The sequence below is a fragment of the Petromyzon marinus genome, chromosome 35 (assembly GCF_048934315.1).
Source record: "Petromyzon marinus isolate PM22_M1 ecotype Great Lakes invasive population chromosome 35, UKy_Petmar_22M1.pri1.0, whole genome shotgun sequence".
In the NCBI taxonomy this organism is placed as follows: Eukaryota; Metazoa; Chordata; class Hyperoartia; order Petromyzontiformes; family Petromyzontidae; genus Petromyzon; species Petromyzon marinus.
In genome coordinates, this window is record NC_133701.1 from 248,814 (window position 1) to 264,599 (window position 15,786).

The 15,786-nt window shown below is 49.6% G+C and overlaps 1 protein-coding gene across 1 annotated transcript; it reads right to left on the reverse strand.

The window, feature by feature from the left end:
- Positions 1–1,596: 1,596 nt before the first annotated feature.
- LOC116948777 (uncharacterized) lies at positions 1,597–10,500 on the reverse strand. Its single transcript, XM_032965853.2, has 7 exons — positions 10,228–10,500; positions 9,434–9,802; positions 8,088–8,369; positions 5,390–5,483; positions 3,891–3,991; positions 3,583–3,659; positions 1,597–3,261 (listed from the first exon to the last, which is right to left on the reverse strand). Exons 1-7 carry the CDS (start codon positions 10,475–10,477, stop codon positions 2,884–2,886), a joined length of 1,551 nt encoding a protein of 516 aa, XP_032821744.1. The 5' UTR covers positions 10,478–10,500; the 3' UTR covers positions 1,597–2,883.
- Positions 10,501–15,786: the final 5,286 nt, after the last annotated feature.

A 15,786-nucleotide genomic window follows, 5' to 3' on the forward strand; every position in this document is an offset into this window, starting at 1 on the left:
CACGCCCTCGCTTCTCTTTGCTTGTGAAAGGTCGACCCCTCGAATGGAACATCTGCTCCGGTTAGAAACATTCAGGCTGGCCTGCCTTCGCTCCATCCTGGGTTTCACCATGCTGGATTGTGTGAGGAGCTCACAAATCCTTGAAGGATCTGGACACATTCCCATTAGTGAGCTCCTCCGACAGGCAAGGCTGCGTTGTCTGGGTCATGTCGCCCGCATGCCCAACCACCGCATGCCTAAATAGATTATCTTTGGCCGGATAGAGGGGGCTAAACGGGCACGACACGCTACAGGAGGATGTGGAGTTGAGTGGCCTTGCTGAAGACTTGTACCAGCGGTGTCAAGATCGGCCTCTATGGAACAGACTCGTGAAGGACACTACTGGTCAGATGGGGGTAGTCGCCCTCCAATAATAATGGAGGGCAGAGGAGCAACGCTCACAACGAGAGGAGCTCCTGGAGTATAAAATGCAGCATGTTGGTACAGAAGGGTGCACAACTGGTGCATCTGCTAGTCATCTCAGTCAACCCATGGCGCCTGGTTCTGTCCCGTGACCTCCTGTCAGTGAGCCTTCGACACTTCCCGTGGCCTCAAAGTGCACCTGGCCTTGCACAGACAACGTGGGGACGTTACTCAGTGGTGAATGGCGGGTATTTATGTGAATGGGCACCACGTGGTGTATGTTGGCTCCATGTGTGTGTGAGCTCCACTTGGTGTGAGTTCTACGTGATGTGTAGGCTCCACATGATGTGAGTGAGCGCCACGTGGTGTATGTTGGCTCCACGTGATTTAAGCTCCACGTGATGTGTGGGCTCCACGTGATGTGAGTGAGCTCCACGTAGGGTGTGTGGGCTCCACGTGATGTGAGTGAGCTCCACGTGATGTGTGTGGGCTCCACGTAGGGTGTGTGGGCTCCACGTAGGGCGTGTGGGCTCCACGTGATGTGTGTGGCCTCCACGAATGTGAGTGAGCTCCACGTAGGGTGTGTGGGCTCCGCGTGATGTGTGTGGGCTCCACATGATGTGAGTGAGCTCCACGTGATGTGAGTGAGCTCCACGTTGGGTGTGTGGGCTCCACGTGATGTGAGCTCCGCGCAGGATGTGTGGGCTCCACGTGATGTGAGAGCTCTCCATGATGTGAGCTCCACGTGATGGGTGTGGGCGCCACGTGATGTGAGCTCCACGTAGTGTGTGTGAGCTCCACGTAGTGTGTGTGAGCTCCACGTGATGTGTGTGGGCTCCACGTGATGAGTGAGCTCTATGTAGTGTGTGTGGGCTCCATGTGATGTGTATGCTTCAAGTGGAGCTCACACAAAGACAGATATGCTCACTTTTGTTGAAGGACATTCGCTATAACAATCTTTGGTTCTTTCAGTCACGAAAGCGCCAAATCAAGTTTATAAACAATTTGTTTAGAGACCTGAAGCAGTGGTGGAAATTACATATTCCTATGGCAGGGGCACGTTTATTGACGTTGAACTCGCGACCGTTTGCGAGCTGCACACAGCCGCCACCAATATCTAACACAATCGCCAAGATTTACATATTCTATTATTACCAGGTATAAAATATGTGAATAACGCAAACCAAATCCATGTTGAACACTTAGATAATGTCTTTATTTTCATAAAAACTCACGGCAAAATGTGAAACGGTACAAAGTGAATGCTAAAATGGGAGCCTTCCATACGGAAACTACATGGTTACACTACCAAGATGGGACGTGAATCATAGCACCGTCTATCAGCAACTTCAACGTATTAACAGCATCGACGTAGGGGACGATCTTAGACCGGTGCGATGCGATTCGCGGTGCAAGTCGCACCTCAGCATTGTCACAGAGAGGGAAAAACGAGCTGCCGGCAAAGCCAACACCAGAAACTCGGACAGTGGGGAGCTTATCTTAGATTTTGAGCAACAATTTCAAACATATAAAGGAGAAAATGCATTAAATGGATGTCACCACTTAAAAAGGTTTATCGTTACAATAACGGATAATGTTTTCATAATGGGGCGAAAGGTATGGGAGCAGACAGTAAATTGAGACCACAAAAGTTACGTGAAATATTAAAAAAGAGACTTACAAATTACTGAATAATCCGAACTCTGTAAAACGATTAGGAAACGAGTGATAAATAAAACCATGGGTCACAACACAGAGATAAATGACGCCATAGCAAGCAACCAGAATATTAGAGCTTGAAAGCAGCACAAATGAGGTTCATATTTGGCGATTCACAAATATTGCCTCGTGAGAAAAGTTGGAACCGTATCTCGTAATAGATATAATGGTAGAGTTATTGGAGGAATTTGGTGCAGAATACAGCAAAAAAATGTAAGGATAGGAATGAGAATGGCGCTCAGTTGATGAGGAGGGTTCAAAAGTCACCTCAACACGAAATAAGGGAGAAAGAGCTCTGGGCCAGGTGGTGTCACTTGACATTCATCGAAGCAGCAACACAACATGACTGTGGTTATGACTGCAATGCATAGCAGCATATGGAGAGGTGCAACGCTTTTTGTTTTTGTATTAACAGAAAGTAATGTGACCTGCAGTGTGATGTTTGAACACACTGTGGATGACATGTAACCGTCTGGTAGACTGAATACTTTAAATGGGTGGATGACTCAATGAGTGACGTGTACGGGAACAGTGACCAAGGTAGTAGCGATAGCAGAGTGATAAGAACGTGACTGACCGCCAATGAGTAAGTGACTGGAGTGAATCGGTGATCAATATTTATCCGCGTGGTGTAAATCCTCCGCATTTCACTTTGGCGTGCGCGTTAGCGAGCCGGTAGCGTCTATCGGTCTAGATCGCGTGGCCCCTTCGCCTCGGCCCGAGCCCCCCTCCAGCACGACGGACGCGGCATGCGCGCGTCGTTCAGACGCTGCGAGAGCTCTGCGCATCTTCGTTCTCGCAGTGCGCGACGTCGTGGCCATCGTCGTCGCGGCTCCCGCGCCCAAGAGAGGGATCCGTGTGGCCGCCCGGGCCCTGGCGCCGAGGGCCCGAGCGGTGCGGCTCGCCGGCGTGGGGGAGGCCGCGCTCTCTCCGCTCCTGCTGCTGCTGCCAAGTGGCCCCGCCGGGCCTGGGGACGCGCGGGGCGCCTGCCGCGTCCCCGACCCCCGCGTGGCCGTCGCTCCCGTGGTGGTCGCCGCCGCTGCCGCTGCTGCCGCTGCTACACTCGTCACGGTAATCATCACGCGATTCTCCGTGGTAGGTCCCTTGAGTGTGAGGACTGACTCGAGACTCGCAGCTTTCCTGCAAACAGAGACACATACTCGCATATCAATCATCAGTGATGTTTTGGGTTCGGCCGCGTAATGATCTGGGCCCTCCACCACCCGCGAGAACTAAACTAATTCAGTGGTTCACGTCCACTTGCGTTTATCGCGCCAATTTGTCAGCCACATTTAGCAAACGAGCAAAAGATACAGAAACAAACGGAGATGCAAAGAAACAGCCGGAGACGTTGAGAGACGACCGCAGATGCAGATAGACAATCAGAGACGCGGAGACAACCAGAGACGCGGAAAGATGACCAGAGTCGTAATGAGTGGCGTGGTGAGAGGAAGCCGGTACCGATGCATTCCACATTGGGCCCTCGTTCCCCCCGCGGTCTCTCGGCTTGATGCGTGTGGCAGGGCCCCGCGACGTCTCTGTGGACACAGCCTCACGGTGATTTGTCTCGTTCACGTGTAGACCAATCGCTTTATGCGCTTGCTGTTCGAGCACCGTATGCCTCATTGTATACCGATTTACAAGCAATATGTGGATTCGGCCACTTAAAATACAATCCGACCGAATATACGTCGAAAGGCCTTCGATCCTCCAAACCTAGCCCAACGATTAGAATGATCACCAGTAGTAAGGAGCGAAGTCTCACGTACCATACGTGGCCTCGGCGTAGGGGAGCGAGGAGGCCGATCCTCTTCGGGGTTGGGGGAACTTCTTCTCGGTCAGGCTGAGCTGGGCACTCTCGGCCTCTGCACTGCAGCCACACAGATCAAGCGGCGTGACAGCTGATGTCTCGTGCTCTACGCTTTGAGACGACGACTCCGGGTTGAACCCTGATGACGAAGCTTGGAAAGCCAAATGGAGTTCACAAGAAGTCACAAACACCTCCTAAAAGAACCGACGATCAAGAAGATTGAAGCCTATGGGCCACAATCCCAAACCGCATCCACTGCACAACCCATGGCACCAGATGCAGTCATACTTCATGATGCACAACTGGAAAATAAATCAAAACTCTCCGGCAGTGTATAGAGACTGGTCACCAAGAACAGATCATGGAAGAACATATTCCGACTTGCTCCTCGAGTCACAAATACGGAGGAGGGATCAGTACAGTGATGATGCACCACTCTGCCATTCCTGAGTGCCTCGTTCTCCACCTTGATGTAACATTACAGCTGTTGCTACACACCAACATTAGAGCATACTATATTCTTATTCATCGCAAAATAATGACACTACTTGGCACAACAATCTCATCTGAGCTGTCATGGAAGGGTTATGTTACTCATCTGGCTAAGGAGGCATCGAAACCGTGTTGTTTTCTTTTCTGTGCCAAAGCCTTCATCTTTAATTACAAATAATTCTTACTGATGCTGCTATACAGTACAGAGTCCAACTATTTGCCCTAAGTTGGAATTCTGCTGCTGTTATATCTGGGGTGGAACACCCAGCTCCTACCTCATTGCACATGATAGAGTTCAACATATAGCTGTCGGGTTATTGATGACCCAGCACTCACTCACTGGCTGTCAGTCACCTCCTTATCACTCTTTTATCGCTACTAACATAGTGACTGTGAACTTCACTCATTGCATCCTCTCATCCACGCAGTGTTAAATCACCACACTGCAATTCATAATGAAAGACAAATACCCCCCGAAAGTCTGTTAAGACTTTCGGGGCAAGTGCTGTGAGCGAGCACCTATGAGGGCCAGCACGGTCAACGAGAGGGTGGGTGGCCAGTACCATGCCCGACTGCCTTTGTCTCCCCAGTGGCGATGTTTACACGCCACACCAGGTACTCATTTTAGACTGAGTCAACTTTGGGGAGGCTCGGGACCGGTTCAGATAACACTATTGTTGGCCGTCAGCGGGAATCGAACTTAGCTTGCGGGGTTCATAGCGCAGCGGGCTAACCACATTACACTACCGCTCTCCACAAGATCACACTTATTCTCACCCACTCCACCACGCTGCGGGTCACAAAACTTCTCTTTATGTTTTTTCCTTGCACCTTTGAGTCGTTCTTACTCTTTCAAAGTGTCCAAATATGTGCGGCGCATTACAAATTGAAATTATTATTTGGAGTATCACCGGTTCTGAATACTGTGTGCCACGCATTAGAGCCGGTTCTGTCAAACAGACGTACGTTTTGGAGGGGTTGCAGCAAAGGCAGACGGACGTAATGACGATGGCAATGAGGATTACGCAACCTCCCAGGATTAGGTAGACAGCCATTCTCCCTGCGCACGCCACAAAAGAAGTGCATCCCCACACACACGTGGCAGAGTGAGTTTGGCGAACGTGTTTGGTGCGGTGGAACACGCTCATTGCATTGACGCTGTGTGTACCCTGTAAACTCGCATGATATACTCTACACACATATCGTCAACTCTGTGGTGGTGACCCAGAAAAAGTTAACAAGATGTCTTATGAGTTATGCTCCAAAAGTGTACCGTCTTGTAGCATCACATGCGGCCGTCCTTACGATGGAATACGTCAACGCAAGTGAATGTATGCACACTGTGAGTTACACTGTGACACCGGCACACGATGGCCTACTCCCTTCGAATGACGTCGGACGAATATTAACGTGCACTGTGAAGCAGACGGGACGGAGTAGTTCATGGTTAATGGACACCGCAGTAACCAGAATGGCCTTCTGGATCTGAACCGTGGACCTCTGCAACAAGCAGCGAACGCGCGCCATGTAAACTGTCAAGCGGATGATTATCAGATGCAATTGTGCCTCTCTTAGTCAACTATGAAACAAATGCAGTCAGCACGACCAAACCAAGGCCTTAACTATAAATATTTATATATTTTTAAAATCAAAATCATCTAAAGATGGCACAGCTCCACTGAGAATGCGTAACCAAAGGGACAAGATACAAATCAGAAGAGGTGTCGGACAATGAGCTTCACTCTCATTAATGCCATTCACAGCGACATTGGAAGATGTCTTACAAATATTTGAGAAAAATACATCAAGAAAATGGTGAAAATGTTAACCATCTCAGATCTTCGTATAAGAGAGTAATTGTACCAAGCAACGGAAACGAATGGCTGAACTTGACTTATAAGGCTCCTTTGAGATGACTGCGCCAAAAGGGGGATTCCCCAAGTCCTTGCAACTTCAGCTGAGTAATAATTCATATCCTGGAATTTTGGCTCGACCAGTCAATAGCTGGCGGTCCCAAGGTATTTCCTGGCATGCAAACTGGTTTAAGTAGCAGAGTCGCAACTCGCTGTCAGGAGTGACACATTTGGACTCGCCTGGTGAGAGAGTAAAGGAAAAGCACAGAGGACACAGCCAAGAGAGAGCAAGCAAGCATGCAGAGAACACACAGCAAGAGCAGACACAGATAGCAGTAAAGTAGAGAATGAGAGATGCAGAGAAAAGGATAACAGTAAGCGTGATCGTGCATGGCTTCAACTCTCCGTGTGGTTGGGGGTTGACACAGTGTGAATAAAATGACTCTAGTGTGAATAAAATGACTCCACTTTGTGGGGAAGTTGGCAGTGGGTGTCCTGTGGATAGACTTGCTCCCCGCCAATGGAATGAGGAATTTCCACCACTGGCACAGGGCTATAAACAGGAGTCAGACACAGCCTCAGTGCCCATTTGAGCAGGAAATCACTTTGACTTCAAACTTAGTTGGAGTCTTTACGATTCTATTGGACATAAATGTGAGAATCTAATAGAAAGAACAGCATCACGCGAGTTTGCAGAACACGCCCGACGCTCGCGTTACGCAGGGATCCTTCTGTCGACTCACTGAAGCTTTCTTCGACAACCAGTTAATTTAAAATGTACATGTTATAGGTCGGAGTAAAAATGGCTATTAAAATACGAATAATATATTTACCTTCCCTCTTTCCCATGACGCATGCCCCACTATTCTGTGCAGTGTCTTCCGATGCGAGTGGCATTTACATTCCCAATCGCACTTTGAGCTCTACAATGCGATGGTCGGCGAACTGGCACATGGCCGATGTCCCGGTGCCAAGGCCATGCAGCCCACGGCCCTGAGTCGTTTGTAGCCACTGGCGAGCCTGCCCAGAGCACTGAGACTCCTCCGGAGTGGTGAATTGAGTAGCGCTGGCTTGACACGATGCCTCCCTCACGGCACTTCTAAGTGTTGTTAATACATCTCCAAGAAATAGGCCGAGATACACGATTACACCGACAGAGATTTGTAAGACCGAACTAAAATCCACTTGTAGGTAGATTGTAGACTCGTAAAGGTTATGCATTTAGTTTTGCTCGTGTTTAGCAAATAGGCTTGATGTAAAAATAAAATCAGACTGATCTTCTGCTCCAATACACGCACTCATGCGGCTTTTTTGCTAGCGATCAAACCAACACAGTCACAGCATTGCGCGCTTTTATATGCACTTCTGCGGCCGTCTGGAACGCTCTTCCGATATTAGGACGCCACTGAAGCTATGCACTTTTAAATCTAGATTGAAGACGAATTTCTTGACAACTACGTTTTGTGTTTAGTTTGTTGCCCTTCCCCCGCATCTTCGATTAGCACGGTTGATTACGTAGGGGGGGAAATCATTTCAACATACATACCCACTCTGCAAAACAGGGGGAGAACATACAAACTCTGCCAGAAAGGCACCCAACTCGTGAATCGAACCCAGGCTTTTGTTGCTGTGAGGCACGAGTGTCTCCACTGCGCCACCCAGCCACCCGTTAAGGTTACACCAGGTGAGAAGACTGCGCTCAGGGCACCACCGTGTGACGCGTGGAACCCGAGGTCGTGTGCGCGCGCCACGCGTGTCTGCAGGACTGGGTGCGCGCGGGGCCGGCTGGGCCCCCGCTCGCTCGCACGCACGGTGCACGGTGAGCAGGACGGGCTCGCTCGCGCCCCGGCTCACGGCGTTGCTGGCGAGGCACGCGTACGAGTCGCTGTCCCCCAGCAGCACGGGCGCCAGCGTGAGCGAGTGACCGCCCGCCGACAGCCGGTGCCTTGAGCCGTTGGTCAGCGGCGCTCCCCCCTTGAGCCACGCGTAGACGGCCCGGGTGCCGTTCACGTGCGAACAGTTCATGGTCACGGCCTCCGCCATCTCCACGGCCACCGGGGAGGAGATAATAACCACGGGCTTGGAGATGGGCACTGAGCGAGAGGACAGCACAGCGCCCGACGCTCGCGTTACGCGGCGGCCGTTCGCATCAAACAACCGGGTTGATTTCGCGCACGTTGATCGTTTTGAAGTCGTAACGATTGCTGAGCACGCAGCCAAAAGGCCCAACACGTCACATGGCTAACAACAAATAGCACCATTACAGTTGTAAACGATAAGAGTTTAATCGTCTCTTGAATTGAACAAGGTTATTGCTATACGAGCTCGGGGGAAACAACGATGGGAGGGAATTCCAGAGTGGAGCAGCGCGCGGAAATACGCTGAGCGAGAGCAAAGTGTTGTGACCTGCAGTGTGGTGGTTGGCCAGAGTGTGGTGTATGACAGGAAACAGCCTGGTGGGCCACGTCTTCAACGTGGGTGGAGGAATCAATGCGTTAAGTTCACGGGAACAGTCGCCATGGTGGTAATAAACGAGTGGCAGCCAAGGGAGGGAACGCGTCCCAGAAGGGTGCCCTTTGTGGAGATGGAGCGATTAAATCCACCTGTGTGTACAGGTGCCACGTGGATTGTCATATCGCAGGGTAATGAGAGATGGCGACGGCTTGGGGACGCCTTCACGCAGAAGTGGATTGAGCATGGCTGATGACGATTGTACAAAAACAGTAACGTCAATAATAAGTCTTGGTAATGAGACTAACGATGAACTTTAACTTGGTTCTGAATAACGAACGGCACAGCCACTTGTCTTGTTTAGTGCTTTCTTTGCCGTGCCGAGATTGGAGTACGGAGGGTGGGACCCCAAAAGGCGAAGCGCATCCTTTGGAAGCATGCGGCACCCAATGTATCATTGCAATTAAACAACACAGCACCTACAACTCTCTACAAAAAAACACATACATTAGGTTGATGATGTTAAATATTTCGTACGAATCATTGGCACCCCTGGAAACATTTACTCAAATCCATTCACTAGAGTCTGCGTGAGTGAGATGACACGAGGGTTATCGGGGTGGGTCTGGTGAGAGTGCTGGTGGCGTCAATAAGCCGGAGCACCGCACTCAGAGGCTTGGATGCGCTGTGATCCTGGTTTACGCACCATCGACTGTGAGCTGAACGGAGTGATGTCCAACGACAGCGTCCTCCGTGATGGTGATTTCCACTTCGTATGTCCCTTCGTCGGACAGCCTTAGAAGCATCAGCTGCAGCGAGCCGTTGCGGAACACGTGGACCCGGTTGGCAAATTCCGCCGCGGGTGCTTGTCCCTCTCCGCCAAACGACTGCACCACCATCACCGTTCTTGAGACCGAGGGCGAGTGAGCGCCGCTCGTGGGCCGGATGAGGCGCCACTTGATGACGGGCATGCCGCCGCTCTGCGACGAATAGCGCACGGAGAGCAGCGCGGTGCTGGCTGCCGTGCCCCGCACTGATCCCGCGGGCCCCGTCACGTTCACGGCCCTGGAGGAACCTGCGCAGCGGGGGTGGTGAGGGCATCTCACCTAGCAATCCCTGGTGTCCGGGATTCAGGACAAATGTTCTCTATCGAGCACCGAATGCCAAGGGGTGGCCACTTGACCCGAGTCAACCTCATCGGATCCAACCTGACGCGTTTTGTCAGGTCGAGCTGGGTCAAGTTAGGTTGAGTCACGCCGGGTCACAGCAAATTGGGTCAAGTCAAGTGAGGTCGGGGCAAGCTAGGTCGAATGAAGGTCGAATGGGGTCAAGCTGGATCGAGTAAATCTGGGCTGGTTCAGGCTAGAATGGGTCAAGCTGGGTGGGGTCAAGCCGGGTCAGGTCAAGCTAAGTAGGGTCAAGCTGGGTCAGGTCAAGCTAAGTGGGGTCAAGCTCGGTGGGGTCAAGGTGGGTGGAGTGTGCTCGGCCTGGGCGGCTTACCTGCGGTGAGCGAGGCCGCTGCGGCCAGCAGGAACAGCGCGCGCATCTCGGTGGGAGGGAGCGCCGCTCCGAGGCGACTTCCAGCTCGCTCCTCAACCCGGCACAGACGCTTCGGTCCCGTTCTAACTCGGCGGAAACGCTGACGACCGAACCGATGGCATGTAAAGTGGTTTTGTTTTGTTTTTCTCCAAAAGAATTCGCTAAGAATGGGTGAAGCCCTCGGGAGGCAGGGGACGTGAGCTGCATTCATTGCCGACCCCGCCCTGTGCGCCCGGGCCTGCACTATGGGTAAACCACACGCTCATTCGGCACATCTATTGCCCTGCGTGAGAGCACAAGCTGGCAAGCCAGTCAACGAAGCAAGCACTTGCTTTACGTACACTTACGGTGCTCTTACAGACTATTGATCCACAATTCATTTTATCTTTGGCCTCTGAGCCTTCAGCATCAATGCTGAATTCTAAGAAGCTCAAGACCATCACGGCCTTAGTAACTGTGATTCAAAATAATATTTTTGGGTCAGATCGCTTCAGTAAAATGTGTCGTAAACCCTCCTCTACCCGACACAGCCAATTAATACGGTTGTCATGTAAACGAATGTGGCAATTACTGCTTCAGCAGCACCACCGGTAATATCGAAGAGTAATCGACACGCATTTAACTATTGGGTACGGACGTTTCACTTATAGTCACAACCAGCATCATCAGGCAGTTGCCAGAATTTCTTTTGGAATTGATTATCGCTACGCATCATAATTAAACATCATCAGATATATTAACACTGTATAATAATGCCTTACTTAATATTCATATGAACTGGATAGAAGACATGGTGATGTGCAGGCCCTGACTCTCCAGATGTGGCATCAGGTTATGGTGGCAATATGGCCACGGATGGAGATTCATGGCAATACAAAAACCAGGATAGGGCATTGGAATGTCAGGACACTCTACCAACCGTGGAAGAATATGCTTGTTTGGAGAGCTGAAACGGTACATCTACATTTGTGGTGTAAGTGAAACTAAGTGGATGGACTCGGGTCAGGCCCGGATCACGGATTACACTCCGTGGCATATAAAGGGAAGAAGGAAGGTACTTGTGAGCAGGAAGTCGGGATTGTCGTAACAGAATTGCAGTGTGCATGACCTGGTTTGTACGAGTGGATTATTATAGTCCGGCTATGGTTCAGTCATTTCAACGTGTCCGCCAGTGGAAGTTTATGCACCCATGGAGACAGCCGAGAGAAGATATCAAGGATTAAGTTGACAATAGACGACGGTTAGCTTTGGGGATGGTACACAGGCAGGATGGTCTCCTCCTACAAGGGGACTTCAATGCCCAGGTGGGAGCCATCCTGGAAAGCACCATGCTAATTAGCATACTTATTAACTCAGTGCTGTCAAAGTTGTATGCTGCTTTCCACTGATATCCGTTAAGGGCGTTTTTCACATCTCTTCTGAACTTTTATTAAACGGAGGTTCAGGGTCGGCATAATTCGTGGATGTATTTCACATGAAATGTAATATTTGAAGAAAAAAAAACAATGGCAGAACATTAACCGTTGAAATATAGTAGTGTCAAAATGATTCCCTGTGTGGCATAGGATGTATTTGGGTCACTAATAAATCCATCATTGTAATATGACTGTTACTATAACCACGGGAGGGATGGGAGTTGACTTTTGCCAATAGGGCGAGTGTGTTTAAAGGATTCTTTGTATATACAGCAATCAACTTTCGTTCGTTATATCCTGTTTACTATTGCCGTAATGTGTCCACTCGAATGCATATCAGCGACTCCGAGTTACAACGCACATCACCAGGACACCGTTGGCCAGCATCCAGCACCGCCCGAGCAGAGTCTTACCACAAAGGGGCCCTTTTACCGGCAGCATCTCCCGCTCCGCTGAGCGAAGCGGCAACGTGCCTCGCCTACCAACCACCCGCGGCACAGAGGGGAGGGAGCCAGCCCTGAGGCCCGGAGAGCCATGCCGTGACCCAAGGGAACTCGTAATTAGCAGCCGTCCACTGAGCCCATATTCTCAAAGCCACAAACAAGCAACTCCTTGGTTTAACCATCGGCCCAAAGCCAAAAGTGAAAGTCGTAGGTTATTTTAAGATGTTCCTGATGTGCGTTTGTAGTAGGTGCTCAGGGTTGACACAACCTTTCCACTGTAGATCAAATCACGGACATATCTCAGTCAGTCTTGGCCTATCTAAACTGTGCAGTTTACTGTCAAAAAGATCAACACGATACTGGTACGAGATCTCACTACAGATCAATTCCTGCCACCCGAACACAAATAATGCAATTCCCGGACTATGCGGTTCAAACCTGGACAGGCGGCATCCCGATTCTCAGTCTAGGTCCGTTTGTAAACATGTTAACCAAAATACGTACGATTTCAATATATTACCACATTTCTAGTCTTTAGTAGTTACACTTAGCATCACGCCATCCCTCTACAAGTGTTTTTAAACATCCAAAATGCACACCCCGAAGACCGTGTGGCCGATGGAATGTGTAACAGTGATTTTGTTTATATGTGCAGGGACAGATAAGTGGAGGCGTATTGTATGCTCATTGTTACTACGGCGTTCTCCACAGCAACGCTGATAATTATAGATCCTGAAGCAGATTAGTGCTTTTTTTGTAAATGTGATTTGTAATTTTGATCCTTACCCGTGTATCAATAGATCAGTTTTAATGAGCGACTGTGTTGACTTGATGTGGTCTGGGACTGTTTTTGTTGTTTTTCTGCCCTTGCCCAAGCTTGCATTTAGTGTCGAAAAACCCGCAGGAATTTATGTACAATTTGTTCTTGTATATTTTTCGTGACTTGCTTACCTCGACTCTACTTTACACTGGTATAATATTTTGGATTGTTTGGTGTTGTAACATGCTTATCCGCCCCTACTGGACATTTGTAAAAAAAGAGTTTCGTAGCTCATGGGATTCCTCCAGGATAAATGTTCCGATTGATTACTTTCTGAAGATGAGGACACATCGCCCCCTGCTGATAGCATTGTGCAACAAATCTGCAATCAACGGATTAGTGTCAATGGACGTGCAGATATATATTTAGATATATTTGCTGGGCGTAGAAATTAATCCCCCACCCTGGCGGTTCAATTGTCGTGATTAAAGTTTTATATAAAATTATGGTGAGTGTAGCGGCCTCTAGTGGCTGCAGGAATCACGTGAACTTATTACATTTTGAAAGCCATTCATTACGACACACGCAATTCAGTTCGAATATTGCGTGATGAAGAAACCTACACTGCAATTGTATTTATGAATCGATGCATCATGAACTCCCTCAACGGAAACGTGTATTTTTTTACACATCCCATCAATCCCACAGCCTTCTGGGAGTGCATTTGAGGCGTATAAAATAATTGTACTTGTATGTGCAGGCAGAGGTATGCTCATATTTCGCTATTTTATTTTCCACAGAGACGCCGATAATGTGCGATTCTTTTATGTAGTTTTTGGTTGAATCAGAACCGATTATAACAAATATGGGCCTTGCTTATAAACATCTGGCAGTTCACAAGCATTGATTCAAGGAGGCCTGCTGATGAGACACAATGTCGAAACTGGTCAAGTTAAATTTAAGGCGTTCAAACTATTTCACATGGTTAAGGCATAGATATCCATTGCAGGAGGTAACGACATCGACACTGATACAAATAGCAATTCTTCTATACACGACCCGAGGCAGTATTGTTAGTGGAAGCGTTTAATTGACACATCGATTGTAATGTTGCACTCCTACGAAGAAACATGGCTCTGTTCAACATTACTTGGGTTTTCTCCGGATTTTAAGACGCTCCAAAACGTAAGATTCACCGCAAACTTTGTAAAAAAAATTCGAAGGTAAACGTAGAATAACGTGACACGGACAAGAGAATTACTCATTTGCACATGCGTAACACCAAGACTGTAACACTGATCTCTCCTACCTCAGCTGTGCTATGCACACCCAATGCCTTCGGTACAGCGAGCAGCTCGCAATCACGGCCGGATTATAACATTGCTGGAGCCATAATCTATGTTAAACTTAAGATGCCCCATTCAGGAATGGCTGTATATGTCATATCGGATTGAAAATAACCATTTGAGTATTTTTTCCCACATCTCCTTTACTTTTTAATAGATAATGTAATACAGTACATGAAACTTAAATTTGTTTCGTATTTAGAGGCCCCTCAATGCGATGCCCTAAGCTGTAGCTTACTTAGTAAAGACCTAAAGCCGGCCCTGCTCACAATCAAAAAGTTGCGAGTAAATTTCTGGTTGGGGGGTTGACTGAACCCATCATTCCTCCCTCGGGAGTCAATAAAATATATACCACGTTGTGGAAAAGTCAACAGTGCTTGTCCGATAGACAGGGTGATATCCAGCATAGACTCTACAGAGATGTGTATAGGCGATTGAGCAGCAATGCCCCGATGCCCAATTGAGCAGGAAACAACTTATCATTTTCTTACACATGATGCACAAATGCCGTCTCAACAGCAGCTGCCTCAGCACGGGCACCTCTATCGGTTACACGCGAGGCCCAGGGTAAAATAAAATATAAGCAGACCTCGTTATTGTCGCTCACATATAAATACATAGCAAGTAAAGTCCATAGGCCTTTTGGCTTTCCATGCCAATATCATCCTGCAGGATTTGCTTAAGCACGCAAACACGCAACCGGTTTTGACCTTCTAGGCCTCAGTCACAATAAATGTGATGAGACACTGAATGTGGAAGCCAGTCCTGAGTTTGCCTGTGTTAAACCAATATTGCTGAAATCATGCACCCCCAGAAGACCGTGTGGCTAATGGGATGTGTAAACGAATGTATGTTGTATGCACAGGAATTGTCTGTTTCGTTAATCTACGGAGCGTCTTGCTTTCTTTCACCCATCCACATCGGAGTGAGTGGGCGCGGGGTCTCCGTCTCTGTGCAGAAGCCGTCGCACTCCTCCTCGCCGCTGCTGTCCTCGTCGTTCCAGCTGGAGTCGTCCCCGTCCCCGGGCTCGCTGAACAGCTCTTCGTCCTGGGATCCGTCCAGCGCGTTGCTGATGCCCGCTTTGAGGAATCCCTTGACGATGACCTCGGACGAGATTTCGTCCCAGGCCTCCTTGACGAAGGCGCACACCTCGGGGACGCCGGCGCGCTTCACCTTCCCCGACGCGGTGACCGCCGGGTTCTCGCGCCTCATCCAGGCGGCCCACTTGTCCCTGACGCTCTCCTTGAAGGGCCCGTTGACGGCGATCTCCACCGGCTGGAGCACCCTGCCGAGACCTCCCGGTATGATGGCCACGCTCACGCGCTCTTCCTCCAGCCACTCTCTCACCGACTCGTGCACGTGGGCGCTGAACATGTCCATCACGAGCAGCGAGCGGCGCCGGAGCAGCCCACCACCGTTGGGGCGCCGCATCAGACACCGCGAGATCCACTCTTTCATGACCTGCTCGTCGCAGTATCCCTGCTGCTGGACCGTCACGGCCACCCCCCCGCACGGAGCGTCCTTGGGCACGGTCTTGCGCTTGAAGATGCACATGG

What these genes read in the sequence shown, in the direction of transcription:
- LOC116948777 (XM_032965853.2), bottom strand. Translation starts at nt 10,477, where the DNA reads ATGAATGCAGCTCACGTCCCCTGCCTCCCGAGGGCTTCACCCATTCTT. An exon ending in CGTTCAGCTCACAGTCGATG is followed by an intron (nt 8,370 to 9,433) that starts GTGCGTAAACCA and finishes CCTCTCGCTCAG; the next exon opens with TGCCCATCTCCAAGCCCGTG. An exon ending in CTACGCCGAGGCCACGTATG is followed by an intron (nt 3,660 to 3,890) that starts GTACGTGAGACT and finishes CTGTGTCCACAG; the next exon opens with AGACGTCGCGGGGCCCTGCC.